Source organism: Syngnathoides biaculeatus, chromosome 2 (assembly GCF_019802595.1).
Source record: "Syngnathoides biaculeatus isolate LvHL_M chromosome 2, ASM1980259v1, whole genome shotgun sequence".
Classification (NCBI taxonomy): domain Eukaryota; kingdom Metazoa; phylum Chordata; class Actinopteri; order Syngnathiformes; family Syngnathidae; genus Syngnathoides; species Syngnathoides biaculeatus.
Window position 1 is genome coordinate 23,785,986 of NC_084641.1, and position 16,441 is coordinate 23,802,426.

At 44.4% G+C, this 16,441-nt stretch overlaps 1 protein-coding gene across 2 annotated transcripts; it reads right to left on the reverse strand.

Annotated features, from left to right (window-relative positions):
• Nucleotides 1-1,748: 1,748 nt before the first annotated feature.
• Nucleotides 1,749-15,362, reverse strand: tmem269 (transmembrane protein 269). 2 transcript variants are annotated; one of them, XM_061842258.1, is made up of 7 exons: nt 15,217-15,362; nt 14,129-14,795; nt 10,397-10,544; nt 8,765-8,862; nt 5,089-5,232; nt 4,774-4,974; nt 1,749-4,332 (listed from the first exon to the last, which is right to left on the reverse strand). In XM_061842258.1, exons 3-7 carry the CDS (start codon nt 10,435-10,437, stop codon nt 4,223-4,225), a joined length of 594 nt encoding a protein of 197 aa, XP_061698242.1. In that variant the 5' UTR covers nt 10,438-10,544; nt 14,129-14,795; nt 15,217-15,362; the 3' UTR covers nt 1,749-4,222. The 2 variants fall into 2 exon arrangements, with proteins under 2 accessions (XP_061698242.1, XP_061698234.1); XM_061842250.1 differs by having other exon boundaries at nt 10,397-14,795.
• Nucleotides 15,363-16,441: the final 1,079 nt, after the last annotated feature.

Below are 16,441 nucleotides of genomic sequence, written 5' to 3' on the forward strand. Positions count from 1 at the left end.
GCACCTGTTAGTCCGCCTTTAAAAGTCCACCTCCACTCCATGTATTATCCTGTATCAGTTGCACCTGTGTGAGATCTTTAGCTTCATAAAGACACCTGTCCACCCCATACAATCAGTAAGACTGAAACTTGTAACATGGCCAAGACCAAAGAGCTCTCCAAAGACACCACAGATAAAATTGTACAACTCCACACGACTAGAAAGGGCTACGGAGAAATTGCCGAGCAGCTTGGTATGAAAAGTTCCACTGTTGGAGCAATCATTAGAAAATGGGAGAAGCTAAACATAACGGTCAATCTCAATCGGAGTGGAGCCCCGTGCAAGATATCACCTCGTGGGATCTCAATGATCCTTAGAAATGTGAGGAATCAGCCCAGGACTAGACGACAGGACCAGGTCAATGACCTGAAAAGAGCTGAAACCACCGTTTCCAAGGTGACTGTTGCTAATACACTAAGACGTCATGGTTTGTAATCATGCATGGCAAGGAAGGTTCCCCTGCTTTAACCAGCACATGTCACGGCCCGTCTTAAGTTTGTCAATGACCATTTGGACGATACAAAGGAGTCATGGGAGAAAGTTTTGTGGTCAGATGAGACAAAAATAGAACTTTTTGGTCATAATTCCACTAACCATGTTTGGAGGAAGACGAATGATGAGTTCCATCCCAAGAACACCATCCCGGCTGTAAACCAAGGGGGTGGTAGCATCATGCTTTGGGGGTGTTTTTCTGCACATGGGACAGGATGACTGCACTGTATCAAGGAGAGGATGACCGTGGCTATGTATTGTGAGATTTTGGGGAACAATCTCTTTCCCTCAATGAGAGCATTGAAGGTGGGTCGTGGCTGAGTCTTTCAACGTGACGATGACCCGAAGCACACAACCAGGAAAACCAAGTTGTGGCTCCGTATGAAGCATATCAAGGCTCTGGCGTGCCCTAGCCAGTCTCCAGACCTAAACCCAATAGAAAATCTTTGGAGGGAGCTGAAAGTCTGTGTTTCTCAGCGACAGCTGAGAAACCTGTCTGATCTAGAGAAGATCTGTGTGTAGGAGTTTGCCAAAACCCCTCCTGCAGTGTGTGCAAACCTGGTGAACAACCACAGGAAACGTTTAACCTCTGTAATTGCAAACAAAGCCTACTTTACCAAATATAAACATTAGTTTTCTCAGGTGTTTAAATACTTATTTACAGCTGTATCACACAAATAAATTGTTAAAAAAAATCATTTTAATTTCTGGATTTTTCATTTTAGATGATCTCTCTCGCAGTGGATATGCACCTAAGATGAAAATCAGACCCCTCCATGATCTCTAAGTAGGAGAACTTGCAATATAGCAGGGTGTTCAAATACTTATTTTCTTCACTGTAGGTGCTCATTTCCTTATCGCTAATGTGTCCTGTGATTAACTCGTGACCAATCCAAGGTGTAGTCTGACTTTTGTTCGAGGTCAAGCAGAACAGGACAAGCAATATAGAACAATTGAGGGCCGGATGCAAAGGTGGACTGATTTTAATTGTTCCTCCAACAGTGACAATAAAGTTTGATTCTATTCTATTCTATTCTATTCTATTCTATTCTATTCTATTCTATTCTATTCTATTCTATTCTATTCTATTCTATTCTAAACATTAACATTACATAAACCTTCTTGTACAGGACCTTTTTTTAATCAATCAAATTCACATTTTAAATGATGTATTACTCGAAGAAAAGCATCTGGTGACCAAGCACAACAGTCCAGTCTCGTATTTCAACATTTTTTTATTGTTTTTATTAAACATTTTTCTTGCAATCTCACCACTCGCCACTTTAAAAACACGGATTTGGAACAGTACGACAACAGCTGCATTTACTAATAACTTCCATCATGCAATATGGTTCAGTTATTTTTAAAGTTTTGACTGATGAAAAACTCAAACCTCTGTTAATAGTTGTGCCTGAAGTTAAATATATTATATGTTTTTCTTTTTTTCGTCCAATCTGTTTCCTTTTCTGAAAATATATTGAGAAAAGCTCTTTTGTTTAATCATGTAATTGTTGCATGGCAAAGACCCATAGGAGTCATATATCTCTATTTAAATACTACGAAATTATTGTGGTGTGACAACAACCACATAAAACTAAATTTAGTTGTTTAGCCAGTAGATTTTTTGGCTGTTGTTTTCCAACACCCAAGCAGGTCAACAAAACAAGACAATCTGATTTAGTTAGTACTTGACACGTGATCCTTATGTGGATTGAATATTTAAAAAAAAAAAAAAAAAAAAAAAACTTTGCGAGAACCATGGCTTCCAGAACATTCAATGAAACTGAGAGAAGACGTTTAAGGAAGGAATGTGGTACAATCAGAGAGTAAGACATTCAAAAAATCCAGTGTGGATATACGATTCAAAAATCCTCCTAGAACAGAGGCTACAAGAAACCAGAATTTTGCGTTTCTCTAAATCACCGATGGCAGAGGAGAAAGAAAGCAAGTCACTTCGAGTTGCACTAAACACAGGCAAGAATATCCAAACGTTTCATCACATAAATGGTTGGTATCGAAAGGGGAGTTGGCAATTTGACCAAATATCACATTTTATCATATTTTTGAAAACAGTTATTATGACTTGACGGTAAAAATGTAAAACTGCAAACCAATAATAACACTCAGCGATGAATAAAGTTTTTCCGGGATGCCAAGGTAACATGTCAGGTGTGGGTCTCTCGGTGTTCCCGTTCTTAGTGTGCCAGGGACAGTCCAGCGGTTTGCTGCAAATCCCACGTGAGGCACAAGATGGAGCCAGAGAAGGGTGATTCTACAATGATTAGCCCCCCCCCTCCCGCACCCCCTTCATATTTATCCTGTATGACAGCCAGGTAGTAAACACAGTATGATTTGTTTTCACTGACGTCGCATTTTTTGCTGAATTGGCCACACATCACTGCGTGCCGCCATTTAACCTCTCTACCTAACGCCTACCACTGTGGAAATCTCCGGAATGTCGTCCGTTACCGTTTGTGTGTTTTTATTTTGTTTGTTTCACGGGCGTCTCCGGACTCAAGTACACAAGAAAGGACTTGCTAACCATCAGAGAGCCTTCTTCTGACTTTTCTCTTGACTTTTTTTTCGACAATTCTCGCCAATTCGCTGAAGCTTTTTCCAGAGTCGCTAGTCGGCGCACTCTTCAAAGCCTCGCGATCTAGTACACTAGTCCGGCTGCGTAAGCGGTGACATCGTCTAACGCTTCCGACGAAAGACTTTGAACGTTCTGTGGCTCCGTGCTTCACTGAGTCTTGGCTTTGTGGACGATTGCCCGACGCCGCTATCCCGCTGCCCGGTCTCAACCTCTATCGTGCTGATGTGTCGTCGAGCTAAGCTAACAAGCTTAATCGATACTTTTTTCAGAAGGCCAACATTACAGTTAAGATCCTTTTTTTGTTAGTCACATGAAAGATTCGAGAATTTTGTGAAATACTAGATTTGTTTATTCTATTGTCTTTCTGACATTGTCATCAAATTTTAAACAAATAGTAAACATTTCGCTTAGTTTGGGGTGAACTAAAATACAGGTTTTACTTTTTGAAAAAAAAAAGGAATAAATTGAGTTTGTCTCGATATTAAATATATATAATATTCCACTACCTTTCGTTTTCCATGTTAGTACACAGGTAACGGAGCTCAGGGATCGAAAATGGCCGCCGTTCGAGGCTGCACAGTGGGTGACGTCACGTGAAAACAACCCATTGAATTAAAAAAAAAAAAAAACCACGTCTGACAAAAAGCTGTTTTTTTAAATGAAAAGTGTAAGCTCCCCATTTTGCTAAACCTTCATCTGGTCATGAATACTGAATAAATAAATAAATAAACAAATACACAATAAAATTGGGCGTCGAGAAAATGTTGCATTGAGTTCTTTGCTATGGATTATTTTATGTGAATACAGAACGCAACATCTCTGTGTGCACGCCATTCAGATAAGGAAGTGGATTGAGACTGCAGTTGGAAGAGTACATCGGAGACGTCAGAATTTTGGGGGGACGGTGAGTGGTGTGGGGATGGGGGTGCGGGGGATCAAAAATTTTCTTCTTTACCTTCATTGAAAAACTTTCTCACTCGGATTGTCCCTCCAAGGCGTAACGTCCAACAATAACAAAATGCAGTCTTAAACTGTTTGTTTGAGGTAAACGAGCCTGGATCCTCCACGGCAGCCAGCGGCAGTCTGGAAGTGCTCAATTTACACTTTACTGCTCCAAAGGGATGTTGGGAACAAAATATAGGAGACTGACCACAGCAGATAGTAAACACAGGCAGGAGGGAAGAACGAGCAGAACAGCACGGCCACACCTGAGCAGAGGAAATGAAAAGGGGGAGTGGGGGGAAAATACAATTTCGTTAAGAGAGGACATAAAATGAGAGACGGGGGGGGGGGGGGTTCAGGACCCCAACATAGAGCAGCAGACGGTGTGTTGGGAAATGATCAGTTGACACGGTGATGGATGGATCCGTGAGGATGATTGGCAGCTCCCTTTTGACCAATCAATGAACGCCATTTTCTGAACTCCGCCCGTGCTGCCCACAGCCGCGATCAAAAGAATCTACATAGAGTATGTCCGATTGCAGTTGTGCTCGGCGCTAAACATTGAGGAACAATAATTTGATGCCTTTAACAATTTCACATACCATTCACAACCGATTCCATCGAACTAGCAAAACATTTTTCATCACATTGAAGTACGGCAACATAATAACATTGAATTTAAAAAAAGATTTAGTAAATGGCCTTACCCCCAGCATAGACAACTTTCTTCCAAGCCTGGGATTCCAGCACTCGGTCGTGAGGGTAGAAACTTTGACTGATCATGAAGAGGATCATGGCCACAGCGATGACTCGCAGCATGGCCGCGTTGGCGCCGGACAGCAGCGAGGCGCTGGCGAGGATGGCCGAGGAGTAGATGCAGGGCAGTCCGCGGTACATGAACGGAATCCCTACACACCAAGATGAAGAATTATCTCACTGGTCACTACAAACCCTGCCAACTCAACATCCATGCACATCACAGTCAATTCGTTCACAAGCACGGCACAGTTTTAACGACTCACCACTTGAGAAGAAGCAGAGGCGAACGAAAACCGAGAGGGCGTAACACATGCATAGGATGTTATCCAGCAAGTCGGGTGTCCTCAGGAGCAGGGATGTAGCGATCCCGAATGTTGTGAAATCGGCAAAGTCGTCCAGCTTTGCACCTTGGGAAAGAAATGGGGAGATAAAAAAAAAAAAAGAAGAACAGTTCAAATCATTTTTGCCCTTTCTTGAACGGAATGTTCCGCATGCTTATCGGCAATGCGGGAATTTCGGCGTCAGCAGCCACTCAACAAACAACATTCTCCACTGCCTTGTTTCTTTATCCCTCCGGAGAAGCAAGCGTGCATTTCAGCAGAAGAGGAAGAGGTGAGTCGGGCCACAGCTGGAATGAACGCGATGGAATTCCGCAGCCCAGGGTCAACCATTTTAACAATTTCAGATATGCGGAGAACCCAAAGCAACGGGATAACATGAACAATTGAGAGGTGATCCAACGGAATTAGGCTGCCTGATCACAAAGTTCATTTGACATAATACGTGAGGGCCAAAACAACATCCACCTGCACAGTCAAGCAGAAAAACACAGCGCCGACACAAAGAACGCTGAATGATGCGCCTCAGAGCTATTTTGGGCTTTTGAGAAAAAAAAAAATACACAGTTATTGTGCCTGGCGAGTGCTTGCTGAAGTGCTGAGCTGTTAAAATGGCAAAACTGCACAAAAACTCAAAGCATTTACTCCCGTGTTTTGGAGGCGAGAGGCATGCAGTTTCTCCCTTTCCTGGTACCGCGCTTTAACGGCAACGCGGATTCTCCCGCCGACTTGAATTTTTCAATTACGCACCTTTATGCGAGGTTGAACAGTTCAAATCTGGCCTGCCGTGTATTCTCCCATGGGCTAATCCAGTGATTTGCATGAACAGTGGATCAATAGGTCATGTAATATGTACCCTATTTTGACAATGTGACGTCCCGCGCGTAGGCCTCCGAGTAGTCAGACTCCGGTGTCATTCCGCCCAAAAAAAACATCCGAATATTCAACATTAATTACAGCCACAGGTTATAATCTGTATGGTAGTATTCCCGATCAACCGAAATCTGCTATTTCTTCATCAGATGAGGATAAATCCGAAAAATCAGCGGCGGGCATAATGCTCTCCCATGTAATCGAGCCTTTTGTGCGGCAAGTTACATGTCAAATCCGCGCACGTATTAAATGAGAGAGGATTTAACATCACATTGTCAAAATAGGGTAGATATTACATGACCTATTGATACACTGTTTATGCAAAGAACTGGATTTGCCCTTTAAGCACCCACTATGGAAGTAGATTATTGCCACCAGGATTTGAAATCACATTTTCAATAGTTGTATTGCAGTTTAACTTTTCAATGTCAACAATTCAACTGGCTACAATTCGCTGTCTGAAATTCAACAACAATCCAGTTACGCTTTCTTAGCATGTGACGTCACGTAACTAAAAAAGCATAACTGCGACTGGCTGGCTGTTCGGTTCTGACCTGCAGTAACCCTGCCTGGTGGCACAGACGGTGGATTTTAAATAGCGAATTGTAGCAACTATTGAAAATGTGATCACTTTAAATTCAATTTCAAATTCAAATCTTGTTTTCTGTGGCATTTCAATTTCAAATCCTGGTGGCACTAATCTACTTCCAGAACTCAGCGGTCGTATGTCAAGCGTATTGCGAAGGTAAAACATCATAATGCACGTGGCATTCGGGTACTGTTATAATATATACATCCATTTTCTTAGCCGCGTCTCCTCACGAGGGTCGCGGGGAGTGCCGGAGCCTATCCCAGCTATCAACGGGCAGGAGGCGGGGTACACCCTAAACTGGTTGCCAGACGATCGCAGGGCACATTGAGACTGATCACAAAAAAAAAATATTGCCGCTCAAAAAACTGTTTTGATTCTTCAATTAGAGTGTTGAAGAGTATTTCACAGCCAGCAGATGATGCCCATCAATAACTGTGTGCAATGATCCTACTGTAAACATGTTGCTGGCCAGCATATAAAGGGGCACTGTGTGGGGATTACTTCCATCTAGCGTCGACAATGTGCATTACATCAATTGAAAATGACGTAATGATGCAATTACAGTACATCCAAAGAAATAGTCCACTCCAGACCCTCACGTAGTGCAACACCAGTAGCCAATTTATGTCAAACAAATCTTGAAGAACAACAAGACTGTTTGACAAAACTGACTGACAAAGGATGGCTTCAGACAAATTTAGGCAGTGGTGACTTGCGGAGGAGAAAGCTGGCAACTCAAATTTCAAGATGGCAGACTGTCACGGTGCCCCCCAACTGGGTCATTGCTCTTATGTATAAATAAATAGGGAATTCTCAACTTACAAGAATGTATCACATTATTACTAGAGGCCTAAAGGAAAAGAAGAAGAAGAAGAAGTCATGATAAACCAATAATAACATATAGATAACAACACGGGCATTGATTTGGGCCAGTAAATAACTGAAAATGTTACACTGTCCCTTTAAAGATAAGTCTTTGGAGTTTTATTTTTTTTTAATGAAGAAAAATAAAACTTTATTACTATTTGTCTCTTTGCCCATGTGAAACTAGTATATTTTTACTCGTGGCCCTTTAAACGTGCATTCAGTCCCACGCATGATGATGATAAAATTACTTTTACTTCGTTATTTCAATTTATAAAAAGAATTACTGTATGAGCGGCACAGTGTGTCAGCTGGTTAAGCATTGGCCTAACAGTTCTGAGGACCCGGGATCGATCCCGGCCCCGCCTGTGTGAAGTTTGCATGTTCTCCCCGTGCCTGCGTGGGTTTCCTCTGGGCACTCCAGTTTCCTCCCACATCCCAAAAACATGGAACATTAATTAGACTTGCTAAATTCCCCCTAGGTGTGATTGTGAGTGTGATTGGTTGTTTGTCTGTATGTGCCCTGCGATTGGCTGACAACCATTTCGGGATGTACCCCGCCTCCTGCCCGTTGACAGCTAGGATAGGCTCCAGCACTCCCCGCGACCCTCGTGAGGATAAGCGGCAAAGAAAATGGGTGGATGGATGGATGGATTAATAAATTGAGAATGCACAGAGTTGAAAAGTGTGCCAACCCAGCACTCATAAAAAAGGGTTAGGCGCCATGCGTATGTGTAAAAAATGGACGGAAATGTGCTGAAAATGTCACGTGGTAAAGCGGTACCAAAAGACATAAAAAGATGTCTTTTAGCCCCAGCTCACTAGATGGAGCAAAATGTGTAGAATTCTTGACATATGCCATGAAAGTTAACAGAAGCATGAGCGAAGCAAAAATTAAATCTGCTAAGAAGACAACAAGGGGCGTGAATCATTAGTTGAACTTAGCCATGTTGACTATATCATCCATCCATCCATCCATTTTCTATGCAGCTAATGTTGTTGTTGTTGGTGTTAATAAAGAAAATTTAATTGTAGCTAAAAAAAAAATGTTTAAACCTGAATTTTAGTGCAGCACTTAAAAGTGATTCCGTTTCCGTTTTAGCTCTTGTTACCGACTCTGTAAGACACTGCAGATGATTAAATGGTTTGGTTACCCGCAGCCAGAAACTTTGCGTCCCGCCAATCTAAAAACTCGAACAAAGCGCTGAGCAGAGAGCCGGGCCAGTGCCCCATTTTAAGTCACTCTTTGGCAGACCTGAACAATCCACTTACCCAGGGCAGAGCAGGCATCAAGTCGCCTGGCAACAGCTCCATCTGCCAAATCCAGCAGGTAGCCAATAAGAACCAGCCAGCATGCTGCATGATGGTGCCTAAACAAAACAGAGTTGTATTGTTTTTGAAAGCAGCAACATAAAAGATGATACGTGGAAGTCAAGTATGCAAAAACAGTCTTGACATTATTCATTCTGTCTTTTACAAACTTTGGAACATGCTTTCAACGTTTGGGGGACCTCCCTCTGATAATCCATATGGGGCAAAAAAAAAAAAACAACATTAAAAGGAAACCCATTCAAAAATCTGAAAAAAATTTGCCCTCTTTCCGTTTTTGGATGACGATCTTCTGCATATCGTGAAGACAATTAATAAAATGCTGCCCTCATAAAAGAAAGGGCACATGTGAGTACAGTCTCAGAACATTTTTCAGAGCAAATTTTCCCACATGTATTTGGGAGATTTTGTTATACAGGGAGTCCTCGGTCTACGACTGATATCCATTCCTACAGTAGGGAGTTAACTCGAATTTTTAACTTAAGTCGGATTCCACCATTAAGGTCAGAATTTACATCAAAATACTTTGTATAAAAAACAAATATATTGAAATAAACAAGGTGATGTACTTAGCATTGCTGCTGAGAGGTGGATGCAGAAGAAGAAGGGGAGGCTGCGCTTAGAAGGAACCTGGTCCTCATTCCGCTCCATCTCAACAAGTACCAAAGAACCTTGTTTTCTGGTCATTGCATCCAATAAAGGAACAAAATCCTTCATGTCATGCGCTAAAATACGGGCTTTGTCTTTAATAATTGTCAACACGGTCGACCAACTGAAGCCTTGATAGTGTTGGTGTCTCTCCTTTCTCCAATCTTTTTTATGATCTTGAGCTTCGTTTCCAAGGTAATGGATTTTATTTTGGCCGCAGAAGCTTTGCTAAAAGACACAGCTTTCTTCTTTGGGGCGACAATGTCTAAAAAGAAGGGCGAAAAATGCAACGATACTCCCGGCGCACAAACACAGACAAGCGTTAGCCAGACAAAATGGCGGACGTGGGACGGGCGGTGTAAAGTCGAAACATCTTAGGGTCGGGCCGTCTTAACCCGAGGACTCCCTGTAGTCCAACTAATCCAAGGTGGAACCTTTTGGCCACAGTCATAAAAGGTACACCACTGTTCATCAACATTGTGATGCATGGTGTTACCAGCATAAAGTATTTTGGCCTTAAGATGGGGGACGGAATTATGAACAGTTTGAAGTAGCTGTCGGTCTTTGCCCGAAACATTCAGGCTTCTGCTCGAAGTGACTTTTGTGGTTAATCAAAGGCACTTGCAATGGTATCAGGTGTGCGCTGAGAGCTCCTTTAGCGCCGTCATAAGATGCGCTTGTTACACATTGAGGCATGTGCGATCATCAACAAACATGATCAGAATCAGAATCAGAATCAGCTTTAATGGCCAAGCGTGTAAAAACACACAAGGAGTTTTTCTCATCGCGATTGCTAAGTAGAATCCACATGTACTGTATCGGCCGCGAACCCCTACTCACTCCAACAAAATTGAAATGGGAGTGCTTTGAAAGTTTTCAGAGCACATGCGCACTTGTGGACGACTCACATACGTGCTTTTGACTCACCCATCAAGACTGCTGAGGATGGAGGCCATGCCCACGATCATGTTGGCGACTGATAGGGCATTTGCGGCATTTCTACGAGCAAACTCCTTGATGTGGAGTACTGTGGACTCATCACTGAGTAAGAACTTGTTGGGGCACTGGAAGAGACCTAAGACCCAACGACAGTAGCAGTTAGTAGCATTCTGGGTGGCCCTCTGACAGACTCGAGCTACAAAAATCAAAAACAAAAAAAAACCCCACGACCATACCAATTTAATTTTGCCTAAATCTGAACCATTTGTCAATAGTCTGAGCCAAATGTGTGCCGTGAAATTGGAAAAGAAGTAAAAATAATTCATCTTAACCTAGAAAAAAAAAGTTTCATTGCTATCTGCAACAAAAATATTTTCTGCCGGATATTCGATGACACCTGAAACTGAGTCTCTGCCATGGAAGAATTGAGTGGAGGAGTGAACCTCGCCACAACAAGTTGGGAGTTTAGAGACCAAAGGCAAGATTCTGGCCAGGAGAGATGAAGCCACAGTGAGTTGGTCTGATCTCTGCAGCTTCATACTCTACCTGAGCCTTTTATTGTCACGACCAGAACACGGTGTTGGACCCAAATGCAGGACTCAGAAAACGTAGGGAAACATATTCATTCAGTCCAGTGTCGGGGATCAGGCAGTCCAAGACAGTGTGCAGGTCAAAGGGAGCACCAGTGACAAGGATGTCAGGGGTAGGACCAGTAAATGAGGGGGTTATGTTGCCTGAGCCAGGGGCTCCCCAAGATGATGTCACTGCTTTGTGAATCGAACACGTGAAAACTCAAATGTTTAGTGCGTGCGTCTGCGAACGTTATGTTTAAGGTCTGAGTGGGGTGAGTAATCTGGCTCAAAAACTTGCCATTGGCTGCATAAGCATGTCGGAGACGCTGCGTTCTAAAGGTCTCTAAGCCCAATAAGTCAATCACTCACGGGTTCAAGAGATCAGCATCAGACCCGGAGTCATTGAACGCTGTAGCCGTCTATAAACGTTCTCCCGCACTTAACGTCACCTGAAGCAGAGTCCGCGGTGTAATTCAGACTCACCGTCATGAATACCTTGAGTGTGGGTCATATGAGTTTGACTGGGCAGCGAGCCATGTGGTGGCCCAGCCATCCGCAGTAGTAACAGCGACCCTCTCGTCGGCGTCATTGTCGTTCCTCCGGGGAGCCGTGAACCCCCCCAACTTGCATGGGCTCTGTCTCAACAGCCTAATCCGACTGGCGCGCGGTCTGCAGTACGAAGCTCCGCCGGACATCCCCCTGTAGCCCGTCGACCCTCCCCTGTATTGCGAGCTTCTGGTCGACTCTCAGGCAAGGGCAATGAGCGAGTCCAGGTCTGTGGGCAATTCCACTGCGATGAGGTGATTTTGAATCCCGGGTGAGAGCGCCTTAAAGAACGCGTCAAGCGCTCCCTCGTTCCGCCGGCCCTCCGCCGCTCAGATGCGGAACTCGATGGCGATACCGGAGTGAAATCAAAGCAGCCGCCGCCTCACGTTTCAGGAACACATATTGAAACATCTGCATCATCGCACATGCAAAGGAGGTCCAGGTGTGGCAGGTATCGGAACCGGTGCTCCATTCAGCTGTGGCCCAGGCCTCTGCTCTCCCTGTTAGGTGGGATATCACGAAGGCTATCCGGGAACAGTCATGGGGAAGGCGGAGGGCTTCAATTCAAAATGGAGATCACATTGGGTGAGGAAGGGTTTAATATAACCGTGTCACTGGAGAACCGCTCTGGTTGGGAGAGTGGCCTACACACGGTCTGCTGCGTGTCCATGACCGACAAGGGGCCGGGCGTGGACGGACTTGGGCTCGGGGGGACCATGGCTGTCAGCGGATTGGCGTTAGCAGCGCTGGACATTGACATGAACCACGAGTTCAGCCGGCCACATATCTCCTGTAACTGGTGATCAGTTATCTGGAGAGCGGCTTCCTGCTCGGCAATACATCTGCCCTGGATCTGCAGGGACTGGCAGATCGCACCTGGGTCCATGTTATGGCCAGATCGTTCTGTCACGACCAGAACACGGGGTTGGATCCAAATGCACGACTCGGGAGACGAAGAGCAGTAACAAGGACGTCAGGCGTAGGAGGCGGGTCAGTGGGCAAGCAGGGGTCTGTTTACGGGAGATCGAGAACGGGATTACGAGAGTGCGGGAACGAGGCATGAAGCAACGATCTGGTACCCGTTGCTGCATTTACCAGTTCGTTGCCTTGCATTGCATTCACTGCCTGTGGGACTCTGGTCTCCACGTAAGTTAGAGTAACACGAGTCACAGCGATTCTGTGCCCTTTTGTTTGATCCTGTCCTGTTGAGTTGTTAGTTTGCCCCATAGTCATCGGACCTTGATATATGTCTTTTGGATCCCGCCTAGCCTAGTGTTTCTGTACCTGTGCCTTGTCTGACTGCTACACCGTGTGTGACCCAGTTTCCGGAATAAACTACATGGAACACAATGCCTCTGCCTCGAAGTCCTGCATTTGGGTCCAAGACGTGGCCACTGCCAAGAGGGGCGTGGCCACGCCAGTGCTCTGGGTGGTGACACCTGTCACAGCTCACAGCTGTTTCACATTGGGACTGTAATTAGACAGAAATTTAAATTGAAGTTTTTGTCACTGGCATTAGCCAGTTAGTTGTCTTGCATTAGTGAGTTGCATTCACTGCCTGTGGGACTCTCCCCTCTATGCGTAAATTAGCCTAACCCTCGTCACAGCTATTCTGTGCCCTTTTGTTTGTTCCTGTCCTGTTGAGTTGTTAGTTTGCCCCACAGTCATCAGACCTTGCTGCATGTCTTTTGGATCCCGCCTAGCCTAGCGTTTCTGTAACTCTGCCTTGTCAGTCTGCTACACCGTGTATGACCCAATTTCCGGAATAAGCTACATTGAACACTATGCCTCTGCCTCGAAGTCCTGCATTTGGGTCCGCCCTTGTACCGGAGGTTCGTGACAGAATGGATTGATTATCACAAGGTTGGGCAGCCTCCAGCATGCATCATTAGTGACCCCCTCACACAAGCTACGCTTCATTAGGTCTTATCGTTACATGCATTCATCAGAATTTGGCAAAAACTTTACCAATAAAGTCAAACATTAGCAGGTGTCTCTCTAATTCACACACGCACACACACACACACACACACACACACACAGACAAAGATGGTGTGGGGTGACAAACGGTGGACATTTAGGTGACTACGACACACCGTTGGCTACAGTGACAGTGTGAATTGCAGCAACTGCATTGACACGTACCAGACGTGAGATCAATTTGTCTGCTCGCGCCAATCAAAAGTAGTGACCTAGTTCAACGTGGCAGCAGCTAATGGATCCAATCTATTGACGAGTGTTATACTCTAACATGAGTATTAAATATAGAAAAACCTATCCTGCATTGATTGAGTTTACTGCTAAAAGAACATACATCGGAAGTGTAATTGAAATATTTTTTCTTTTAGCTAAATTGTGTTGTACTGACTAAATTTTACAATCCTGATTATAATGACAGCTTCATCCACTAAAGACAACAAGATGTAATGAATGTTAACACCCTGCAGCTTGCACTGGCCAGAAAACCTTCTGCCCCCACAAAGAAATATTTGTTTTTTTATGGCTTTCTCTCATGTCATAGTACCGTCCAAGACAGTGTGCTGACCTCAAAGGTTACAATATAGATTTAAATGTTGCGTTACAGCAACCCATCAAGTTTCACCCTGAACTTCCTGTGATTCCAAAGGCAGGGCAGTTCAAGAGACTCTTCATCTGAAAGAAAACAGCGGGATAAGACAACAGCACACAGCCAAGAACAACTTTTTGAATTGAAAGCATGCTTTGATTTCACAAGATTCTATTTTTGGGGGGCGTTAAATTCCCATTCTGCATTAACCTGAAAATAGTGTCACGTTTATTGATTTCTGACATGCAGCTCATGTTTGAGGGGCATTCTAGTTGAGACAACACTGTGCTACTGGAAAACGGGAACGTCCCAACCAACACAAATTCAGTCAATTTCAAGTCAGTCCTTTGGATTGCTGCCTAAAGAATGATGGGAAGTCGCGTGTTGCATAAGACCCTACAGTGTCACCTAGTAACGACTAAAACACTTCATCAGCAGACAGGGGGGAGAGAAGCATTTAAAAAGGGTAGCCATTTTTTGTAATTAATGCTTAAAACAACAAATGCAAAAATCCGGGCGCGCATGCTGCACAACTATGTGCTGGTTTGAGAAAGAACTCCATCCCATTTTATTCAACCTAACCCGAATGAGTCCCCATTTTGCCCGGACGAGTGCACAGTAATCCAGATTAGAGGAAGGAATAACCACTGGACCTACCCGAGATGTTGTCAGCAGCATCATGACTGTGTCTGAATCGCAACAGCTGAAAGAGAACGGAGAAACAAATAAGGGAAAATGTTCCAAATATTCCAAACGTAATTATATCTCATTGCGTCAAAGTCAATCAACATTTCAAACTTATTCCCACCCCCGAACTACGGTTGAAGGCTCGGTTCTCACGCGCGTCTGACCGAATTGCCGCTGCCTCCCCGAATATTTGACACCTGCGGATGCGGCGATGGCGCGTGTGGGGCTGCATCAGCAGCACCAACCGTCTTACTTGCCCGCACATTTGTCCCGCCGCTGTCCCAGCAAATACGTGCAAATGCAATTTCATAAACCTTGCTACGGAGTATGCAAGATATCGCCAGTGGCGCAACTGCGTCACAAGCCATAAAAGTCGTTCTGCTATTTAAAAGCGGCATTTTGCGTGACTATAATTTTCTCATTTTACATCACCTTACCTGAAATAAGCGCCACGGAGTGCACGGTACACAAAGCAAACGATAAAATGCCTTGAAAGATCCCCCCGAACTCTGCGCTGTTTCTTTACTGCTGTTAACTGTTGTGAATTTTTGTTTTTATTCTGCCACGAGCATCAGCGGCCACGACCTCCTGCCAACGTCGCAGAAGCGTCCCCGACGCGCGACCTTTTAAAGCGCAAGAGGGACTGGAATATTCCACCGGAAGTGACGGTCCCCAAGGGTCGACTTGTTGCGCTCGGATTGTCCTGACGGTCACGTCGGGTCGAGCGCAACATTTGTAAAACAAAGCGCGGAAGAATGTGTGTGGATCAGGACAAGTGGAATACGCCGCATTCGTGACATTTTTGCCTTTGCGCTACAGGCTTTACAAACAAAATGATGCAAACGAAATAAACCTCAGTTTTCTCTGTCTTTTTTTTTTTTTTTTTTTTGAAGGGGGGGGGGATACACATACAGCATGTTTTAAATATTTACACGAGCTTTATGGAGGGTGATCAAATAATTTGAATTTAAAAAATCTCGTGTGTCTTGCTCTCTAACACCCACTGTCCTCATGTCTTCCCTCACAACATCCATCAATCTTTTCTTTGGTCTTCCTCTCGCTCTTTTGCCTGGCAGCTCCATCCTCAGCACCCTTCCACCAATGTACTCACTCTCTCGCCTCTGGACCTATCCCTACACATCTTTGCGACCACCTGCACGGTTTTGACAGCCAACAGCGCAACAACAACATGGCATTATGGTTCACAATGTACAATTGTAAGGATGTCATAGGAAGTCAAGTTTCACATGAAGTAGCACCCCAAAGCAATATTTTGCCCTGGCCGAGAGTTGACCCCGTGAAAGGGCCTTATGCACAGTCCAGTTTTTTATTCTACGTCATTGGCTAGGATACCAGCAACAAGCTAAAGCAAGCTAGCGAGGGCTGTGTTTGACAACGACGAAGAAGATGACAACATCGACAAGCAGAGCTTCTTAACGGAACGGACCGTGAGGACGCGCTGACGCTGGACAAGTGGCCACAACGATTGACTTTCTTCGCTCCTGCCGTTTGGATCTATTTTTTTTTTGGGGGGGGGGGGGCAGTTTGTGCTCATGCACATTTTGTGTTGACTTTATTTATTTGAACGGGTGTTTGTTGTGTCAACAGATTCGAATTTTCTACATTTATTTGATTATTAACTGTTACATAACCACGTAAATA

Bases quoted from the DNA above. Each gene is read 5' to 3' on its own strand.
- tmem269 (XM_061842250.1), bottom strand. From the start codon at position 10,734: ATGAATTATTTTTACTTCTTTTCCAATTTCACGGCACACATTTGGCTC. The intron at 8,863-10,396 runs GTGAGTCAAAAG...TGTTTTGTTTAG, and splicing joins ATCCTCAGCAGTCTTGATGG to GCACCATCATGCAGCATGCT. The intron at 4,333-4,773 runs GTAAGGCCATTT...TCCTCTGCTCAG, and splicing joins GAAAGTTGTCTATGCTGGGG to GTGTGGCCGTGCTGTTCTGC.